General features: G+C 39.8%; 1 protein-coding gene across 1 annotated transcript in view; it reads left to right on the forward strand.

Annotated features, from left to right (window-relative positions):
- The window catches only part of LOC123994527 (protein Wnt-11-like), a 28125-nt gene extending 12423 nt beyond the window's left edge, over positions 1 to 15702 (forward strand). Inside the window, exon 6 of the mRNA XM_046297229.1 lies at positions 14192 to 15702. Coding sequence (XP_046153185.1) covers positions 14192 to 14366 — 175 coding nt within the window. The 3' untranslated portion in view covers positions 14367 to 15702. The remainder of the gene's footprint in view (positions 1 to 14191) is intronic.
- The last annotated feature ends 4734 nt before the right edge of the window (positions 15703 to 20436 follow it).

Here is a 20436-nt window from a genome sequence, read left to right on the forward strand (position 1 = left end):
GTTGCAATCAGACAAGGGTGAGTAATGTGGTTATTCTTAGGGCCTGAGTGCATGCAGCTGATATCGATATGAGAGGTAATGGTCCCCAAAGATAGAATAAGACTCTCTATTCATCTGAAGTGTTTTATTAGGAATTATAAACTGGTTGGTCCGAGCCCTGAATGCTGATTGGCTGACAGCCGTGATATATCAGACCATATTCCACAGGTATTACAAAACATGTATTTATACTACTCTAATTACGTTGGTAACCAGTTTATAATAGCAATAAGGCACCTCGGGGGTTTGTGGTAAGTGGCCAATATACCACGGATATACCACGGCTAAGGCCTGTATCCAGGCACTCCGCGTTGAGTCATGCATGAGAACAACCGTGGCCATATACCACACCCCCTCAGGCTTTATTGCTTAAATATATGCTGCATGTTGTTGGTCTGATAACTGTGAGAACTTAGCGGAAAGTAACAGACATTTTCTTTGTCTGAGGTAAGGGCCAGATATAGAGAGAGGTCTGGCCACCACCCTTCTACAAAAATGTGCTAGCCATCTTTGGCAGCCTAGTGGATTTTCTGCCTTTCGCATGGGTATCCATTTTAGCAGCATATTCCTGAATCTCTGCTATTTGGTTTTGGACTGCAGAAGACGTATTACAAATGTAAAAAAGGAGTAGGGTTTTGTGGTCTGCAGCTCTTGGAGCTGGAAATGCAGACTAACATATGTGGACCATTGAAACCAGTTAATGCAAATGTGTCTTTACTGTTCCTGGAGCCAGCTATAGTCCAAATGTCAAGTGTCATGTGCCTAGCCCTGAGCTGCTGAGCAGCAGGCCACTTAACAGATACTGTAACCTGAAGACATATTGCGCGTCCTTTATGCCGAGTCTTAAGGCACCATCAGCCAAATCAAATCAAATGTATTTATATAGCCCTTCGTACATCAGTTGATATCTCAAAGTGCTGTACAGAAACCCAGCCTAAAACCCCAAACGGCTAGGAAAAACTCACTAGAAAGGCCCAAACCTAGGAAGAAATCTAGAGAGGAACCAGGCTATGTAGGGTGGCCAGTCCTCTTCTGGCTGTGCCAGGTGGAGATTGTAACAGAACATGGCCAAGATGTTCAAATGTTCATAAATGACCAGCATGGTCAAATAATAATAATCACAGGCAGAACAGTTGAAACTGGAGCAGCAGCACGGCCAGGTGGACTGGGGACAGCAAGGAGTCATCATGTCAGGTAGTCCTGTGGCATGGTCCTAGGGCTCAGGTCCTCTGAGAGAGAGAAAGAAAGAGAGAAAGAGAGAATTAGAGAGAGCATACTTAAATTCACACAGGACACCGGATAGGACAGGAGAAGTACTCCAGATATAACAAACTGACCCTAGCCCCCCGACACATAAACTACTGCAGCATAGATACTGGAGGATGAGACAGGAGGGGTCAGGAGACACTGTGGCCCCATCCGATGACACCCCCGGACAGGGCCAAACAGGAAGGATATAACTCCACCCACTTTGCCAAAGCACAGCCCCCACACCACTAGAGGAATATCTTCAACCACCAACTTACCATCCTGAGACAAGGCCGAGTATAGCCCACAAATATCTCCACCACGGCACAACCCAAGGGGGGGGCGCCAACCCAGACAGGAAGATCACATCAGTGACTCAACCCACTCAAGTGACGCACCCCTCCTAGGGACAGTATGAAAGAGCCCTAGTAAGCCAGTGACTCAGCCCCTGTAATAGGGTTAGAGGCAGAGAATCCCAGTGGAAAGAGGGGAACTGGCCAGGCAGAGACAGCAAGGGCGGTTCGTTGCTCCAGAGCCTTTCCGTTCACCTTCACACTCCTGGGCCAGACTACACTCAATCATATGACCCACTGAAGAGATGAGTCTTCAGTAAAGACTTAAAGGTTGAGACCGAGTTTGCGTCTCTCACATGGGTAGGCAGACCATTCCATAAAAATGGAGCTCTATAGGAGAAAGCCCTGCCTCCAGCTGTTTGCTTAGAAATTCTAGGGACAATTAGGAGGCCTGCGTCTTGTAGCGTACATGTAGGTATGTACGGCAGGACCAAATCAGAGAGATAGGTAGGAGCAAGCCCATGTAATGCTTTGTAGGTTAGCAGTAAGACCTTGAAATCAGCCCTTGTCTTGACAGGAAGCCAGTGCAGGGAGGCTAGCACTGGAGTAATATGATCCAATTTTTTGGTTCTAGTCAGGATTCTCGCAGCCGTATTTAGCACTAACTGACGTTTATTTAGTGCTTTATCCGGGTAGCCGGAAAGTAGAGCATTGCAGTAGTCTAAACTAGAAGTGACAAAAGCATGGATTAATTTTTCTGCATCATTTTTGGATAGAAATTTTCTGATTTTTGCAATGTTACGTAGATGGAAAAAAGCTGTCATTGAAACAGTCTTGATATGTTCTTCAAAAGAGAGATCAAGGTCCAGAGTAATGCCGAGTTCCTTCACAGTTTTATTTGAGACGACTGTACAACCATTAAGATTAATTGTCAGATTCAACAGAAGATCTCTTTGTTTCTTGGGACCTAGAACAAGCATCTCTGTTTTGTCCGAGTTTAAAAGTAAAAGAAAGAAAGAAAGTTTGCAGCCATCCACTTCCTTATGTCTGAAACACATGCTTGTCCATGTAGACCAATTTGGGTTTCCAATTTCTCCAAAAGAATGTGGTGATCGATGGTATCAAAAGCAGCACTAAGGTCTAGGAGCACGAGGACAGATGCAGAGCCTCGGTCTCATGCCATTAAAAGGTAATTTACCACCTTCACAAGTGCAGGCTCAGTGCTATGATGGGGTCTAAAACCAGACTGAAGCATTTCGTATACATTGTTTGTCTTCAGGAAGGCAGTAAGTTGCTGCTGATATTTTTAAAAACATTTTCTAGGTCAAGGTTTGGCTTTTTCAAGAGATGCTTTATTACTGCCACTTTTAGGGAGTTTGGTACACATCCAGTGGATAGAGAGCCATTTATTATGTTCAACATAGGAGGGCCAAGCACAGGAAGCAGCTCTTTCAGTAGTTTAGTTGGAATAGGGTCCAGTATGCAGCTTGAAGGTTAAGAGGCCATGATTATTTTCATCATTGTGTCAAGAGATATAGTACTAAAACACCTGAGTGTCTCTCTTGATCCTAGGTCCTGGCAGGGGTGTGCAGACTCAGGAAAACTGAGCTTTGAAGGAATATGCAGATTTAAAGAGGAGTCCGTAATTTGTTTTCTAATAATCATGATCTTTTCCTCAAAGAAGTTCATGAATTTATTACTGCTGAAGTGAAAGCCATCCTCTCTTGGGGAATGCTGCTTTTTAGTTATTTTAGTTATATTTATGACAGTATCAAAAAGGAATTTCGGATTGTTCTTATTTTCCTCAATTAAGTTGGAAAAATAGGATGATCGAGCAGCAGTAAGTGCTCTTCGATACTGCACGGTACTGTCTTTCCAAGCTAGTCGGAAGACTTCCAGTTTGGTGTGACGCCATTTCCGTTCCAATTTTCTGGAAGCTTGCTTCAGAGCGCGGGTATTTTCTGTATACCAGGGAGCTAGTTTCTTATGAGAAATGTTTTTAGTTTTTAGGGGTGCAACTGCATCTAGGGTATTGCGCAAGGTTAAATTGAGTTCCTCAGTTAGGTGGTTAACTGATTTTTGTCCTCTAGCGTCCTTGGGTAGACAGAGGGAGTCTGGAAGGACATCAAGGAATCTTTGTGTTGTCTGTGAATTTATAGCATGACTTTTGATATTCCTTGGTTGGGGTCTGAGCAGATTATTTGTTGCAATTGCAAACGTAAAAAATGGTGGTCCGATAGTCCAGGATTATGAGGAAAGACATTAAGATCCACAACATTTATTCCATGGGACAAAACTAGGTCCAGAGTATGACTGTGACAGTGAGTAGGTCCAGAGACATGTTGGACAAAACCCACTGAGTCGATGATGGCTCCGAAAGCCTTTTGGAGTGGGTCTGTGGACTTTTCCATGTGAATATTAAAGTCACCAAAGATTAGAATATTATCTGCTATGACTACAAAGTCCGATAGGAATTCAGGAAACTCAATGAGGAACGCTGTATACGGCCCAGGAAGGCCTGTAAACAGTAGCTATAAAAAGTGATTGAGTAGGTTGCATAGATTTCATGACTAGCAGCTCAAAAGACGATGCACGGGGGATATGGTCACTAGTATAGCCAGGAGGTGAGGCCTCATTTAACACAGTAAATTCATCAGGCTTAAGCCATGTTTCAGTCAGGCCAATCACATCAAGATTATGATCAGTGATTAGTTAATTGACTATAATTGTCTTTGAAGTAAGGGATCTAACATTAAGTAGCCCTATTTTGAGATGTGAGGTATCATGATCTCTTTCAATAATGACAGGAATGGAGGAGGTCTTTATCCTAGTGAGATAAAGTGAGATCCCACCGCCATGTTTAGTTTTGCCCAACCTATGTCGAAGCACAGACACGGTCTCAATGGGGATAGCTGAGCTGACTACACTGACTGTGCTAGTGGCAGACTCCACTATGCTGGCAGGCTGGCTAACAGCCTGCTGCCTGGCCTGCACCCTATTTCATTGTGGAGCTAGAAGAGATAGAGCCCTGTCTATGTTGGTAGATAATATGAGAGCACCCCTCCAGCTAGGATGGAGTCCGTCACTCCTCAGCAGGTCAGGCTTGGTCCTGTTTGTGGGTGAGTCCCAGAAAGAGAGCCAATTATCTACAAATTCTATCTTTTGGGAGGGCAGAAAACAGTTTTCAACCAGCGATTGAGTTGTGAGACTCTGCTGTAGAGCTCATCACTCCCCCTAACTGGAAGGGGGCCAGAGACAATTACTCGATGCAGACACATCTTTCTAGCTGATTTACACGCTGAAGCTATGTTGCGCTTGGTGATCTCTGACTGTTTCATCGTAACATCGTTGGCGTGGATAACAATATCTCTATACTCTCTACACTCGCCAGTTTTAGCTTTAGCCAGCACCATCTTCAGATTAGCCTTAACGTCGATAGCCCTGTCTCCTGGTAAACAGTGTATGATCGCTGGATGATTTGTTTTAAGTCTAATACTGCGGGTAATGGAGTCGCCAATGACTAGAGTTTTCAATATGTCAGAGCTAATGGTGGGAAGCTTCGGCGTCTCAGACCCCGTAACGGGAGGAGTAGAGACAAGAGAAGGCTCGGCCTCTGACTCCTGCAATCGTTGGTGGCAGTCTGCAGGGGGACGTGTGACACTGATGTGCCATGTGGTGTGTGCTTCCAAGAGGGTCCCAGAAGTCTAGGGATGTTTTAACCGCCCTACCCCACACCTCCTCCGCGCCATCACATGGCCTCATCACACAGCATCATACTCGTCACCCACACGATCCCTAGACACTCCACAAGAGCTAGTGGGATACCCTGACGGAGCCATGTTCAGTGGTGCACACTTCAGGATGGCCTTATCTGTGTTTACTCTTCAAGTGAATTCTAATCTCACTACTCCTCACCATGGATAGCTTTGACCCCATTGACAGTTGTGTAAAGTACTTAAGTATAAATACTTTAAAGTACTATTTAAGTAGTTTACTATTTATATTTTTTACTACTTTTACTTCGCTTAAGAAAATATTGTACTTTTTTCTCCATACATTGTCCTTGACACCAAAAAGTACTCGTTACATTTTGAACGCTTAGCAGGACAAATAGTCAAAATAGTCAAATTCACGCACTTATCAACCGGACATCCCTGGTCATCCCTACTGCCTTTGATCTAGTGGACTCACTAAACACACATGCTTAATTTGTAAATTATGTCTGAATGTTGGAGTGTGCCTGTGGCTTTCCGTAAAAAAGAAGAAGAAAAAAAAGAAAATGTGCCATCTGTTTTGCTTAATATTAGGAATTTGAAATGATTTATACTTTTACCTTTGATACTTAAATATATTTTAAACCAAATACTTAGACTTTTATTCAAGTATAATTTTACTTGGTGACTTTTACTTTTACTTGAATCACTTTCTATTAAGGTATCTCTTAAGTATGACCGTTGGGTACTTTTTCCCCCACTGCCCTTTGATAATACCTGGAGTGGAGTAGCAGCAAACTTGAAGCCTACTCAGTTAGGGACAGAAATGTTGGAAGCCTCTTCTGTAGAAAGCTGTCTTTTACAAGTGTCCTATAGTGATGTTATTTGTGGGATTAGAATGTGTTCTGTAATAATAGGAAATGCGTAACAAGTTACATTTCAATAATATCCCCGGAGCTGAGGGATGATCAGTGTCTCAAATGCAACAAGCACTGTGGGTCTTGCGTGTGACGGCACCATCGAAGGATGTGTTTTAATTCAGAATGAGATTAGTAGCTCTGACTGTGAGTGACAGCTGTGTGAGAGTGATGTGGAGTTAACAGACTGTGCTGTCCTTTTGATCCATTAACTTGCACCAGATAGGACAGATTTTCCCTGACAAAACAAATCTGTGTAGAGCTATTGTTAATTGTTCCATCCCAAAGGCCATTATTGTAAGGATGGGAGAGCATAATATACAAGGAAATTCTCAAAGCTGCTAATGAGAACCTTGACGACCTTGAACCTAGCCGGGGGGGAATTCCGGTGGGGTGCCCCCACCCAGGCAGTGGCAGTGCTGGCAACAGTAGCCGCAGTAACACATGGGGAGGGAGTCACACTCGGACATTCAGAGAGGGGGCATATTATTGTGGCCATGGTGGCACAAAATCAAAGGTCTGACTGCACAGAGAGATGCTTAGAATATGATCACTACGGGGGAACATGTTGTGGGTGTTTCAGGGGAAAGGAGTATATCTGACCTCCATCACCTAGGACCTGACAATGGTTAATCAAATCTCCCCAGTATATGCATTCATAAATCAAGACCTTTCTTGAGTTGGGCTCTAGGATAGTTCAACTGTTGAGTCTATGGTTGTTGTGGGGGAAAGGGGTTGAGTGTGTATGAGTGTGTATGAGTGTGTGTGTGTATCCCAACTGTTGCGAGGGAGTAAAAGATGTTAGGGACAATATAGGATGAATCACAATAATTGTTTGCTAAAATAATAATTGCTTGCGATAATGTAATTTTGGTAATAGCGAGACTGGTGAGAAGTAAAAATCCTTTGCATAAATTACCTACATTACTACAAATATTAATAGCTAATTATGGAAAATAAGATAAACATGATTTTTTAAATATATATACAGTATATTTGCTCTATTCTGTGGGTGGCACTGTGTGTTCTTTTCGAAGGATGGGTCCCTGTGTCTTCAGGGCCATGGGATCCGGAGGGGCGGGGGTGGTCTGCCAGGCATTGGGATGACAACCCAACTCGGGATGAGGAGGGGTTTTAGTGGGTGGAATAGTGGGGACCAATTGGAGGTTTACTTAGTAGCAATGCAAATATCCTGGTACAGCTATATTGACACCCAATCATCATGTTCGTTTTTAATGGTACGTTTACAGACATATATTTTGATAAATATAATTGAAACTTGTGTCTCATTATGGTAAGTGGTGAAATAAGTATAGCCAGTTATAATTGTAATGGCTTAGCAGATAATCCGAAAAGACAATCAGTATTTACCTGGCTAAGAGAGAAGGAATATAATATCTATTGTTTACAGGAAACTCATTCAACAATTTTAGATTAAGTTTTGGGGAAAAAGGACTGGGGGGAAATATATTTCTCCCGTGGGAAAGAAACTCAAAATGGGTGATGATATTAATTAACAGTCATTTTGATCTAAATGTGTAAATTGTCCAAACAGATTATCAAGGTAGATGGATCATTTTAAATATGTTATTGGACAATAAACAGATATGGCTTATTAACCTATACGGTCCGAATAATGATGATCTAAGCTTCTTTGAAAATAAATATAAGAATTTATCAACTCTACAAGCAACACTAGACTATATTATTATGGTGGGGGATTTTAATACGGTTTTAAATACCTCTATGGAGAGTAAAGGAAATCACACTACAAACTATCACCCTCAGGCACTTAAGGGGAAATCATGAATGTCATGGATATATTGGAATTTGTGAATATATGGAGGCTTAAATACCCTGACCTAGTGAGATATACATGGCAGAGGCTTTATCAAGCTCGTCGTCTTGATTACTTTCTTATGTCATTCTCTCTGGCACCAAAAGTTTAAAAAGTGTCGATAGGGGACAGAATGTGGTCGGATCATCACATAATTAGCATATATATGTTACTCTTACAGAATTTCCACATGGGCGAGGATATTGGAAATTTAATCAAAGCCTACTGGATAATAACTTGTTTATAACTAGCACAGAATAATTTATAATGGACTTTTCCCGACATAACATAGGTACAGCAGATCCCTTTACTGTATGGGACACTTTTAAGTGTGCCTTTAGAGGCCATGCAATTCAGTACTCATCTATAAAACAAATGCAATTTAGAGATAAAGAGTCCATATTAACAAAGGAAATAGAGGGACTAACAGTGCAGGCAGATAGCAATAAAAACGGTACCATAGAGGCACTGAATAAGTTTAGAGGAAAAACAAAAAGAAATGGAGGAACTTTTTCAAGAAAGATCCAGTGTACTATATTATAAAATAAAGCAAACTGGATGGAATATGGGGATAAATGCACCATTTTTTTTCAATCTTCAATATAGAAATGCTACCCCCAAAAATATAGTGAAACTTGTTACAGATGATGGAGTCATGCATGATTCACCAAACGATATTTTGAAAGAGGAAGTAAAGTACTTTAAGAATATGTTTTCGTTTCAGTCTCTTCCATCTCCACCAATCAAAGCTAATTGTATGGATTTGTTTCCTATTAATAATGTAAAATTAACATATGTACAGAAAGACTCATGTGAAGGCCAAATTACAGAGGAGGAACTTCATGATGCAATTAAAGCCTTTAAGTCTGGGAAAACTCCAGGTCTGGATGGCATAGAAGTGGAAGAATAACAAACCTTTTTTATATACTCAGAGGACCGTTATTAGCATGTTTTAACCACTCCTATATAAATGGTAGATTATCGGACACGCAACAAGAAGGTCTGAATTCATTATTACTGAAACAGGATTCAAGTGGTATATACTGTATAAAGATCCAGTCCATTAAAAAAATTGGAGGCCTCTTACACTTCAGTGTTGTGATGCAAAAAATTATAGCTAAATGATTGGCGCATGGAACTAAAAAGGTATTGTCAGATATTATTAATCTTAATCAGACAGGTTTTTTACATGGTTGATACATTGGAGATAATATGAGACAAATACTGGGAACAATAGAATACTATGAAATATCGGGGAAACCAGTCCTCGTTTTCATAGCTGGTTTTGAAAAGGGGTTTGATAAAGTACGACTGGAGTTTATATATAAAGGCCTAGAATATTTCAATTTTGTAGAATATCTTATAAAATTGGTTAAAGTTATGTGTAAGATAGTAAATAATGACTACATGTCGGAAAGTTTTAAACTGTCAAGAGGAGTAAAACAAGGTTGTCCACTATCGGCATATCTATTTATTATTGCCATCGAAATGTTAGCTGTTAAAATTAGATCTAACAATAATATTAAGGGTTTAGAAATCTGTGGCTTAAAAATAAAGGTGTCATGGTACGCTGATGATTTATGTTTTCTTTTATAACCACAGTTAGAATCCCTCCACAGCCTCATAGATGATCTAGATACTTTTGCTAACCTCTCTGGATTAGAACCAAATTATGATAAGTGTACTATATTATGTATTGGATCACAAAAAATGCAACTTTTACATTACTGTGTAATTTACTAATAAAATGGTCTGACAGGGATATGGACGTACATATCCCGAAAATAAAGAAATAATATAAATCCACTATATTTTAATAGAAAGTTAGCAAAAATAGATAAGCTCTTCCTACCATGGAAAGGAAAATACCTGTCTATTTGTGGAAAAATCTCCATGATTAACTCTTTAGTCATATCACAGTTTATCTATTTGCTTATGGTTTTGCCTACACCTAGTGACCTGCTTTTTAAATTATATGAACAAAAAATATTCAATTTTATTTGGAATGGCAAGCCAGACAAAATTAAACTGGTCTATTTATGTAACAAATATTAATTTGGAGGGCAGAAATGATTAAATATTAAAGCATTAGACCTCTCACTAAAGGCATCAGTCATACAAAATTAATACTTAAATATGAAATGGTTCTCAAGTAAATTAGTAAGAGTGTCACACCCCATGTTCAAGAATGGCCTTTTTTCCCTTTATTCAGATTACAACTGCTCACATTTGATTATTTGAAAATGAAATGCTCTCTACAAAATATTGTTCTTTTTTAAACAAGCCTTAGAAAGTTGGTTGCATTTTCAGTTTAATCCACCTGAAAGGACAGAACAAAAAATACAAAAAATATTGTGGCTAAACTCAAATATACTAATTGATAGAAAGAATGTATTTTTTGATTTAAAAAAGTTTTACTTTTTGTAAATTATATCATTAACAGGACTGGTGGAGTTATGTCACACATGCAGCTAACACAGACATATGGAAATGTTAACACAGACATATGGAAATGTCTGCTCTACCCAAAATTAACACAAAAAATGGAAGAGGGAAGTAGAAGGGGAAAGAGTAAGGAACTTGTCTGTCGACCCTGCATTAAAGACCATAAATGGTTAAAGAAAATTGTGTTAAATAAAAATATATACCAATTTAATTTAAGGACCAAGAAATTGACAGCTGTGCCATATAAATTGCAAAATAGTTTGGGAGACATATTCGATGTACCGATTCCATGGCACATGGTTCATGAATTCACATGGTTCATGAAAACAATGCCGGATTCAAAACTTCAAATTTAAATTATTATTCAAAATTCTTGCAACCAATATAATGTTATTTACATGGGAGATACAATCTTCCCAGTTCTGCAGATTTTGCTGCGAGGAGGCAGTCATTAGATAATTTATTTTGGTACTGTCCATATGTAGCTCGTTTTTGGTCACAGGTCCAGGAATGGCTGAAGAATTGCAACATTTACCTAGAACTAACGCTGCAGATAGCAATACTGGGTGATTTGAAAAGTCATAGTCAATCGATCAATAATACAATAATTATTTTAGCAAAAATGTTTATCTTTAATTTACAGTCTGTAGAAGCTATGAGATTAGAAAGGTTCAGTACTTTTCTGAAGAATCACAGCACAGTTGAAAAATATATGGCAAATAGAAATCCAAAATGGATGGTGTTAAGAGAAAGATGGGAGGGGTTGAATGAAGCTGAAGGTTGGGACTAATAACAACAAGATAACCAATGTAAAACAGACAGGGTCTGTAAAATGTGTATAGGTTCAGAAATTTTGAAATAGCACAGTTACAAATAGAAATCAAACTGGATGGACATCAGAAATAGAGGAAGGACTAAAAAATATATATATATAACTATTGTAAAATAGATTGTGTCTGTAAATGTGTATGATACGTATAAACTGAAGGTAGAAGCCTAAGTGTTATTGTTTATTAGTTTACTTCAATTGTGGGAGGGGTGGTAGGGTTTGCGGGGAATAATAAAGGTATATTCTAAAAAAAGTGTGCATATGTATGTATGTATGTATGTATGTATATATGAATGTGTATGTATGTACAGTTGAAGTCAGAAGTTTACATACACCTTAGCCAAAAACATGTTAACTCAGTTTTTCACAATTCCTGACATTTAATCCTCATAAAAATGACCAGTCTTAGGCCAATTAGGATCACCACTTTATTTTAAGAATGTGAAATGTCAGAATAATAGTAGAGAGAATGATTCATTTCAGCTTTTATTTCTTTCATCACATTCCCAGTGAGTCAGAAGTTTAAATGCACTCAATTAGTATTTGTAGCATTGCCTTTAAATGGTTTAACTTTGGTCAAACGGTTTGGGTGTTCTTCCACAAGCTTCCCACAATAAGTTGGGTGAATTTTGGTCCATTCCTCCTGACAGAGCTGGTGTAACTGAGTCAGGTTTGTAGGCCTCCTTGCTCGCACACATTTTTTCAGTTCTGCCCACACATTTTCTATAGGATTGAGGTCAGGGCTTTGTGATGCTCACTCCAATATCTTGACTTTGTTGTATTTAAGCCATTTTGCCACAACTTTAGAGGTATGCTTGGGGTCATTGTTCATTTGGAAGACCCATTTGCGACCAAGCTTTAACTTCCTGACTGATGTCTTGAGATGTTGCTTCAATATATCCACATAACCATCTTTGCTCATGTTGCCATCTATTTTGTGAAGTTCACCAGTCCCTCCTGCAGCAATGCACCCCCACAACATGATGCTGCCAACGGTTGGGATGGTGTTCTTCGGCTTGCAAGCCTCCACCTTTTTTCCTCCAAACATAATGATGGTCATTATGGCCAAACAGTTCCATTTTTGTTTCATCAGAGGACAGTTCTCCAAAAAGTACGATCTTTGCCCCCATGTGCAGTTGCAAACCATAGTCTGGCTTTTTTATGCTGGTTTTGGAGCAGTGGCTTCTTCCTTGCTGAACTGTATTTGAGGTTATGTCGATATAAGACTCGTTTTACTGTGGATATAGATACTTTTTGTACCTGTTTCCTCCGGCATCTTCACAAGGTCCTATGCTGTTGTTGTACGATTGATTTGCACTTTTTGCACCAAAGTATGTTCATCTCGAGGAGACAGAACGTGTCTCCTTCCTGAGCGGTATGATGGCTGTGTGGTCCCATGGTGTTTATACTTGCGTACTATTGTTTGTACAGATGAACGTTGTACCTCCAGGCATTTGGAAATTGCTCCCAAGGATGAACCAGACTTGTGGAGGTCTACAATTTATTTTTCTGAGGTCTTGGTTGATTTCTTTTGATTTTCCCATGATGTCAAGCAGAGTCACTGAGTTTGAAGGTAGGTCTTGAAATACATCCATAGGTACACCTCCAATTGACTGTAATGATGTCAAGTAGCCTATCAGTTGCATCTAAAGCCATGACATAATTTTCTGGAATTTTCCAAGTTATTTAAAGGCACCGTTCACTTAGTGTATGTTAACTTCTGACCCACTGGAATTGTGATAAATAAATAACCTGTCTTCAAACAATTGTTGGAAGAATTACTTGTGTCATGCACAAAGTAGATGTCCTAACCAACTTGCCAAACTATAGTTTGTTAACAAGAATTTTGTGGAGTGGTTGAAAAACTAGATTTAATGACTCCAAGCTAAGTGTATGTCAACTTCCGACTTCAACTGTATGTGTATATGTATGAATGTTTACATATATATATATATTTGGGTATGTATGTGTATGTACTGTATGTACTGTATGTATGTATATGGATATATATATATATATTTACCGAAAAATGATATGGGGGATTGGAAATGATTTTTAGGGGGTGGATCAGCTTTAATATTGAGGATAGATTGTTGCTTGATGGAAGCAACAATCTATCCTCAATATTAAAGCTGATCCACCCCCTAAAAATAAACAAAAAAGAAAAAGGTAAAAATAAAATAAATAAAGGAGTCTGTCCTACATATTCCAATGACTCACCCTCCCTCCCTCCTTCCCTCCCCCTCCCTACCCACCACCCCTTCCCTCCTTTCCCCTCTGTGTCAGCAGCCTTCAGCCATCCTCTTAGTGTCTCTGTCTCCCACCACGCTGGCCATTAACACTCTGCTATTATAAATCAATGCAATTATGTGGAGAGGGTTAAATAGAGGGAGGGCTACCCTGTGTATTCACTCTGATTTATGATAGAGCTATTTTCTGCTCACTTAAGATGCCCCTGGGCTTAAGAAATTAAAGGGTCCCAAGCAAAGCATCTGCTGCCCTCAGACAAAACACGTGGGAGAATGTTTGGGTGAATGCACAATAAGCATTTGTCAAGCTCTCCCTTTTAAATACATTTGTGAGGCTTGGGTTGGACTTTTTGGGGTTGATATTTGAGAGAGGAACTATTCTAAGATCAATGGGTTTTTTTGAGCGGGGAATTCATTGGAGAGACCATGTGTATCTGTGTGTGTGTGCGTGCGTGTGTGTAAATATGTTAGGGACCTTGAGGGCTTTCCATTGGCCAAAATGTATTACCGGTGTATAGAATGGTTTGTTTCTCTGTCATTTGTTTTGGGGCAGACAGTGTCATTTATGGATGCAAAAAATGATTAAACATAATTTTAACTTGCTCTCTCTGTCCATTCCAGGCAGTGCAACAAGACGTCCATCGGCAGCGACAGCTGCGACCTGATGTGCTGTGGGCGAGGCTACAACCCCTACACAGAGAAGCTGGTGGAACGCTGCCACTGCAAGTACCACTGGTGCTGCTATGTCACATGTAAGAAGTGTGAGAGGATTGTGGAGAGATACGTCTGCAAATGAGTCCATGTTGTCTACTTCATCCATCCAGTCTCTGAGCTGGGACACAGATAACCAAAGCACTACGTTTCCAAGATGGCTTACTTTTGTCTTAAGCTTTAGCATGTATATTTTGACAAGAAACAGTTTATTTTTGTTCATAATTCTTTATTAAACTCTGACCCACAAGCTGGACTAAAAAGTTAAACATTTTTACGAATGTGGACAAATGGGTGTTGTGACAATGCCTATCGGTTTACGTGAAGACCACCGTCCTCAAGGGTTTTTTCTTTCCTTACACTTGCTATACTTGGATATCAAAAGTCTATTTTCATATACCTTTATTAAAATAAATGATATTGGATGTTTGTTTTTTTGTACTTCTGGTCACGCTCTGATGTTGACGTTCACAGTTTCCACAGAGTTCAAAGGCTTCTGAAGGATCCATATTTTTTATTGCTCAAATGATACTTGTTTTTTCAAGAGAGAAAGACACGCAAAGGAAGAGAGGAAAAAGGTACAAAACACACAAAGGGAACTTCAAGTACTTTCAGTCATGGAACTTTTTTAGTAACTGGTGTTGAACTGTGGACACTTGAACTCGAATGGGGACTCGCCTGCAGACAGAAAGTTCTGTGTGCATCCTCAGAAAAAGGAAAAATAACTCCCAGTGTTAGAAACAGCACATCATCCCTATAATGTCTGACATGCAGGTAGTCCAAAGCCTAACGCTCAGAGCATGTGAACAGAACACATCGGTCTCATATAATCCTGTGTTATTATCAACCACTCTTGAGTGGATGTACATACTGTCTTTTTGTATGCTGAATTAAATAATTAAATATTTATAAACTAATTAAATAATTTTTACCAAGCTCGTAAAAAAATTCCCAAGACCGCACATTATCAGCATCATCATCATCATCATGGTGAAAAACTTGTTGGTCATTTAGAAAAAACTTGTCAAGAGAACTCCATAATCTCACAAGTTGATGTTTTTGGAATAGACTAGCTATATTTCTTCCCCTCAAAGCATTACTGTTTTAATCTCCAAGTGTTAAGAAAATAAACATTTCACACAATCATCTGTGAACCTATGATAAATGAACACACTTGTGATGTGTTGTAGTGTTTCATCTCAAGGCCAATTGGGATCAACCTCTCAATTACAAAATACCTGGGAAACTGTTTGTTTGGACATTCCTCACTGTCACAAAGACCATTGTAAGAAAGCTTTAATTTTATCACAGGTTTAGCCTAACGCTCATATGAATTAGGTGAGATCTTGGAAGTGGTTAAACCTCCAATTAAAAAAATAAAATAAATCTAATTTATTTGAATACAAAGGGTTAGGTTGTTACTAAAAGGAAGTATTACCCTCTGACCAAACCTTGTGTTGCCTTGTGGTTCTCATGATTCTTAACAGACACAAATAGCTAGTGAGGGCTTGAAGCTAAGCATCTTGGCCAATGCTGTGCTCTGACACATTGAGGCTCCAACCTGCACAAGCCGAACATAATGTACCACTATTGACCTAGCCTGCCCATGGGGGCACAGATGCTGCCAACACAGCTACAGCAATATAGAACAGCAGGGGAAGTATGTTTAATAGAACGCAATCATTGGTACATGAGCTTTTTGGAGGCCTTTTATGAGCTCGGTTTGTGTTTGCAGCGGTCAATAGCTGCTAACAAATTGTTTGATAGGCATGCTTTAACTAATTAAAGTCTTTCTATTTGAGGAATTATGAGAAATTGACAGCGGAGTGGATTCCAGATACACTGGCGTGTTTGAGTGGTAAGGCGAAAGTAGCCGACTGTAAACGGAAGTTGACAGTAAAGTCAGGGGAGGTACAAATGCACCGACAGCAAGTTGGACAACTTCTGCTGTTTCTAGGAAACGTTACAATGGGAGACATGGCAGGGTAGCCTAGTGGTTAGAGCGGTGGACTAGCAACTGGAAGGTTGCAAGTTCAAACCCCCCAGCTGACAAGGTACAAATGTGTCGTTCTGCCCCTGAACAGGCAGTTAACCCACTGTTCCTAGGCCGTCATTGAAAATAAGAATTTGTTCTTCACTGACTTGCCTAGTTAAATAAAGGAAAAATTAAATTGCCTTTGTTATTTTCGATGAAGGTGATGTTATCAAAATTACACTTCTACCCAAAGCTAAGCATGATCAACATGTTCTAAAGAATTCATATTTTGATGATAAGGAAATAAAATACCATGCCAAGCTCTTTCTAACATTCACAGGACTTGTTTTGTATTTTTGTGATGGTTTTCTCATAATATTAGCAGGTAGTGAGTGCACAGGCTGCTAGAATGAGAACATACAGAGCCCTCTGTAATTATTGGCACAGTGAAGCATTTTGTCTTCTTTTGGTTCTGTACTACAGCACTTTAGATTTGAAATTATACGGCGATGAGGTTAAAGTGCAGACTGTCAGCTTTAATTTCAGGTTATTTTCATCCATATCGGGTCAACCGTTTAGGAATTACAGCAAAGCTATCAACAAGGCAAGGGGTGAATACATTGAAGTGTCTGAAATATAAAATATTTGTTTAAGACTTTTTGGTTACTACATGATTCCAAATGTGTTATTTCATAGTTTTGACGTCTTCACTACTATTCTACAATGTAGAAAATAGTAAAAAATAAAGAAAAACCCTTGAATGACTAGGTGTGTCCAAACTTTTGACTAACACGCAATGATTGCATCAAGCTTGTGACACTACAAATTTGTTGGATGCATTTGCTGTTTGTTTTGGTTGTGTTTCAGATTATTTTGTGCCCAATAGAAATTCATGGTAAATCATGTATTGTGTCACTTTGGAATCATTTACATTGTAAATAAGAATAGCATATGTTTCTAAACACTTCTAAACATGTACATTAATGTGGATGCTAGCATGATTACGGATAGTCTTGAAATGAATCGTCAATAATGATGAGTGAGAAAGTTACAGACGCACAAATATCATACCCACCAAAACATGCTAACCTCCCCTGTTACTTGCCATTACTTCATGCCTTGTACCTTCCTCATTATTATTTGTGATTGTGCAACATGGAATTATAACAGATGTGATTAAATGGAGTCCACAAAGATTATTCCTGTATGGTAATTGATTGCATGGCATCATCACTATAGACTGCAGTGAATTTCTTTAATGCTCAACCTTTATGTTGCTTTTGTCAGTAAGCATGTAAAGAACAGCATTTTATTCAATCACATGAATGACAAAGCACTCAGGGTAAGTTACTGGGTAAAAAACATGACAATAATTATACTACACACTACATGTACATCAGTTCACATAAGTTACAGGGTAAACAATATGCCAAGTAATATGCCAAGCACTCAAATGCACTTGGTATTGAACCCACGACTGTTGTCTGGGGTACTTCAAATCAAATCTAGTATAATTTAATGTAAACAACAGGTGTGGTCTAACAGTGAAATGCTTACTTACAGGCCCTTCCCAACAATGCAGAGACGAAGAAAGTAGAGAAATAATAGAACAATAAAACACATAACAATAACGTAATAGTAGATACACAATGAGTAATGATAACTTGGCATTATACAAGGGGTACCAGTACAGAGTCGATATGCAGTGGTACGAGGTAATTGAGTTATATATGTACATATAACTAGGAATAAAGTGACAGATAGTAAACAGAAGCAGCAGCGAATGGGATGAGTCAAAATAGTTTGTGCAAAAAAAGTCAATGCAGATAGTCCGGCTAGCTATTTGGTTAATTTATCAGTCTTATGCCTTGGGGGTAGAAGCTGTTCAGGGTTTGGTTAATTTATCAGTCTTATGCCTTGGGGGTAGAAGCTGTTCAGGGTTTGGTTAATTTATCAGTCTTATGCCTTGGGGGTAGAAGCTGTTCAGGGTTTGATTAATTTATCAGTCTTATGCCTTGGGGGTAGAAGCTGTTCAGGGTTTGGTTAATTTATCAGTCTTATGCCTTGGGGGTAGAAGCTGTTCAGGGTTTGGTTAATTTATCAGTCTTATGCCTTGGGGGTAGAAGCTGTTCAGGGTTTGGTTAATTTACCAGTCTTATGCCTTGGGGGTAGAAGCTGTTCAGGGTTTGGTTAATTTATCAGTCTTATGCCTTGGGGGTAGAAGCTGTTCAGGGTTTGGTTAATTTAGCAGTCTTATGCCTTGGGGGTAGAAGCTGTTCACGGTTTGGTTAATTTATCAGTCTTATGCCTTGGGGGTAGAAGCTGTTCAGGGTTTGGTTAATTTATCAGTCTTATGCCTTGGGGGTAGAAGCTGTTCAGGGTTTGGTTAATTTAGCAGTCTTATGCCTTGGGGGTAGAAGCTGTTCACGGTTTGGTTAATTTATCAGTCTTATGCCTTGGGGGTAGAAGCTGTTCAGAGTCCTGTTGGTTCCAAACTTGGTGCATCGGTACTGCTTGCCATGTGGTAGCAGAGAGAATAGTCTAGGTGGCTGGAGTCTTTCACAATTTTTAGGACCTTCCTCTGACACTGCCTGGTATAGATGTTCTGGATGGCAGGGAGTTCAGTCCCAGTGATGAACTGGGCTGTACGCAATACTCTCTGTAGCGCCTTGTGGTCAGATGCTAAGTGGTTGCCATACCAAGCGGTGATGCACCCAGTCAAGGTACTCTCAATGGGGCAGGTGTAAAACGTTTTGAGGACCTGAGGACCCATGCCAAATCTTTTCAGCGTCTTGAGGGGGAGATGTGTTTTCGTGCCCTCTCCACGACTGTGTTGGTGTGTTTGGACCGTGATAGATCCTTAGTGATGTGGACTACCGCCCTGTCGATGATTAGTGCTTGGTCTTCTGTTTCCTGTAGTCCACGATCAACTCCATTGTCTTGCTGAAGTTGATGTCCTGGCACAACACTACCTGGTCTCTAACTTCCTCCCTATAGGCTGTCTCATCGTCGTTGGAGTTGGGCCCTGCCACACAGTCATGGGTGAACAGGGAGTAGAGAAGGGGACTAAGCATACACCCCTGAGGGGCACTCGTGTTGAGGGTCAGTGTGGCAAATGTGTTGTTGCCTACCCTCACCACCTTTGGGATGTCCCATCAGGAAGTCCAGGTTCCAGTTGCAGGGGGATGTGTTCAGTCCCATGGTCCTTAGCTTAGTTATGAGCTTGGAGGGCACTATAGTGTTGAACGCTGAGCTATTGTCAATAAACAGCATTTTCACATACTGTAGGTGCCTTTTGTCCAAGTGGGAAAGGGCAGTGTGGAGTGCAATAAAGACTGAGTCATCTGCAGATTTGTTAGGGCGGTATGCGAATTGGAGTGGGTCCAGGGTGTCTGGGATGATGGTGTGGATGTGAGCCATGACCAGCCTTTCAAAGCATTTCATGGCTACAGATGTGAGTGCTACGGGGGGATAGCCCTTTAGGCAGGTTACCTTGGTGTTCTTGAGCACAGGGACTATGGTGGTCTGCTTGAAACATGTAAGTCATACAGACTGGGTCAGAGAGAGGTTGAAAATGTCACTGAAGACACTTGCCAGCGCATATTCTGAGTACACATCCTGGTAATTTGTCTGCTCATTAAGTAAGGGTCCATTTCCCAGACACAGATTAAGCCTCTAAAATTGCCAGTGTAGAAATCCCCTAAAATAACCCACATGTAGTTTACAATACGCATTCTATTTTATTCACACTTAATAGACAATCAACAATTTTGCATTTGTTTGGTGACAGCAATATTACATACAAGACAAATTGTAGACTATAACATGGGACACAACATTACATCTAGATAGGTACAGTAGGATATTTCATTTATTTATGTATGTAGTCCTATGTAATTAGATCCTAAGGATGTAAGAATAAAGTAAACATTGCATTGATAACAACCAATGATAGTTGGCGACATCAACCATTTATGAGCATGTAGTGCCTTTTGCTTCCAAAAAAACAGAAGGTTGTCTCGAACAATGCTTTGGTTCCGACTTCAAGTTGCAGTTGGTGAGGAGCAAACGGTTTAAATGTCCAGTCAACTGCAGTCAAAAGATCATGACCTTTGATCAAGTGGTTGTTGTAAAGGTCATGCAGTTGACATGTTGTTGCAAGTCGGACAATTTTTATACC

The sequence above is a fragment of the Oncorhynchus gorbuscha genome, linkage group LG02 (assembly GCF_021184085.1).
Source record: "Oncorhynchus gorbuscha isolate QuinsamMale2020 ecotype Even-year linkage group LG02, OgorEven_v1.0, whole genome shotgun sequence".
Lineage (NCBI taxonomy): Eukaryota > Metazoa > Chordata > Actinopteri > Salmoniformes > Salmonidae > Oncorhynchus > Oncorhynchus gorbuscha.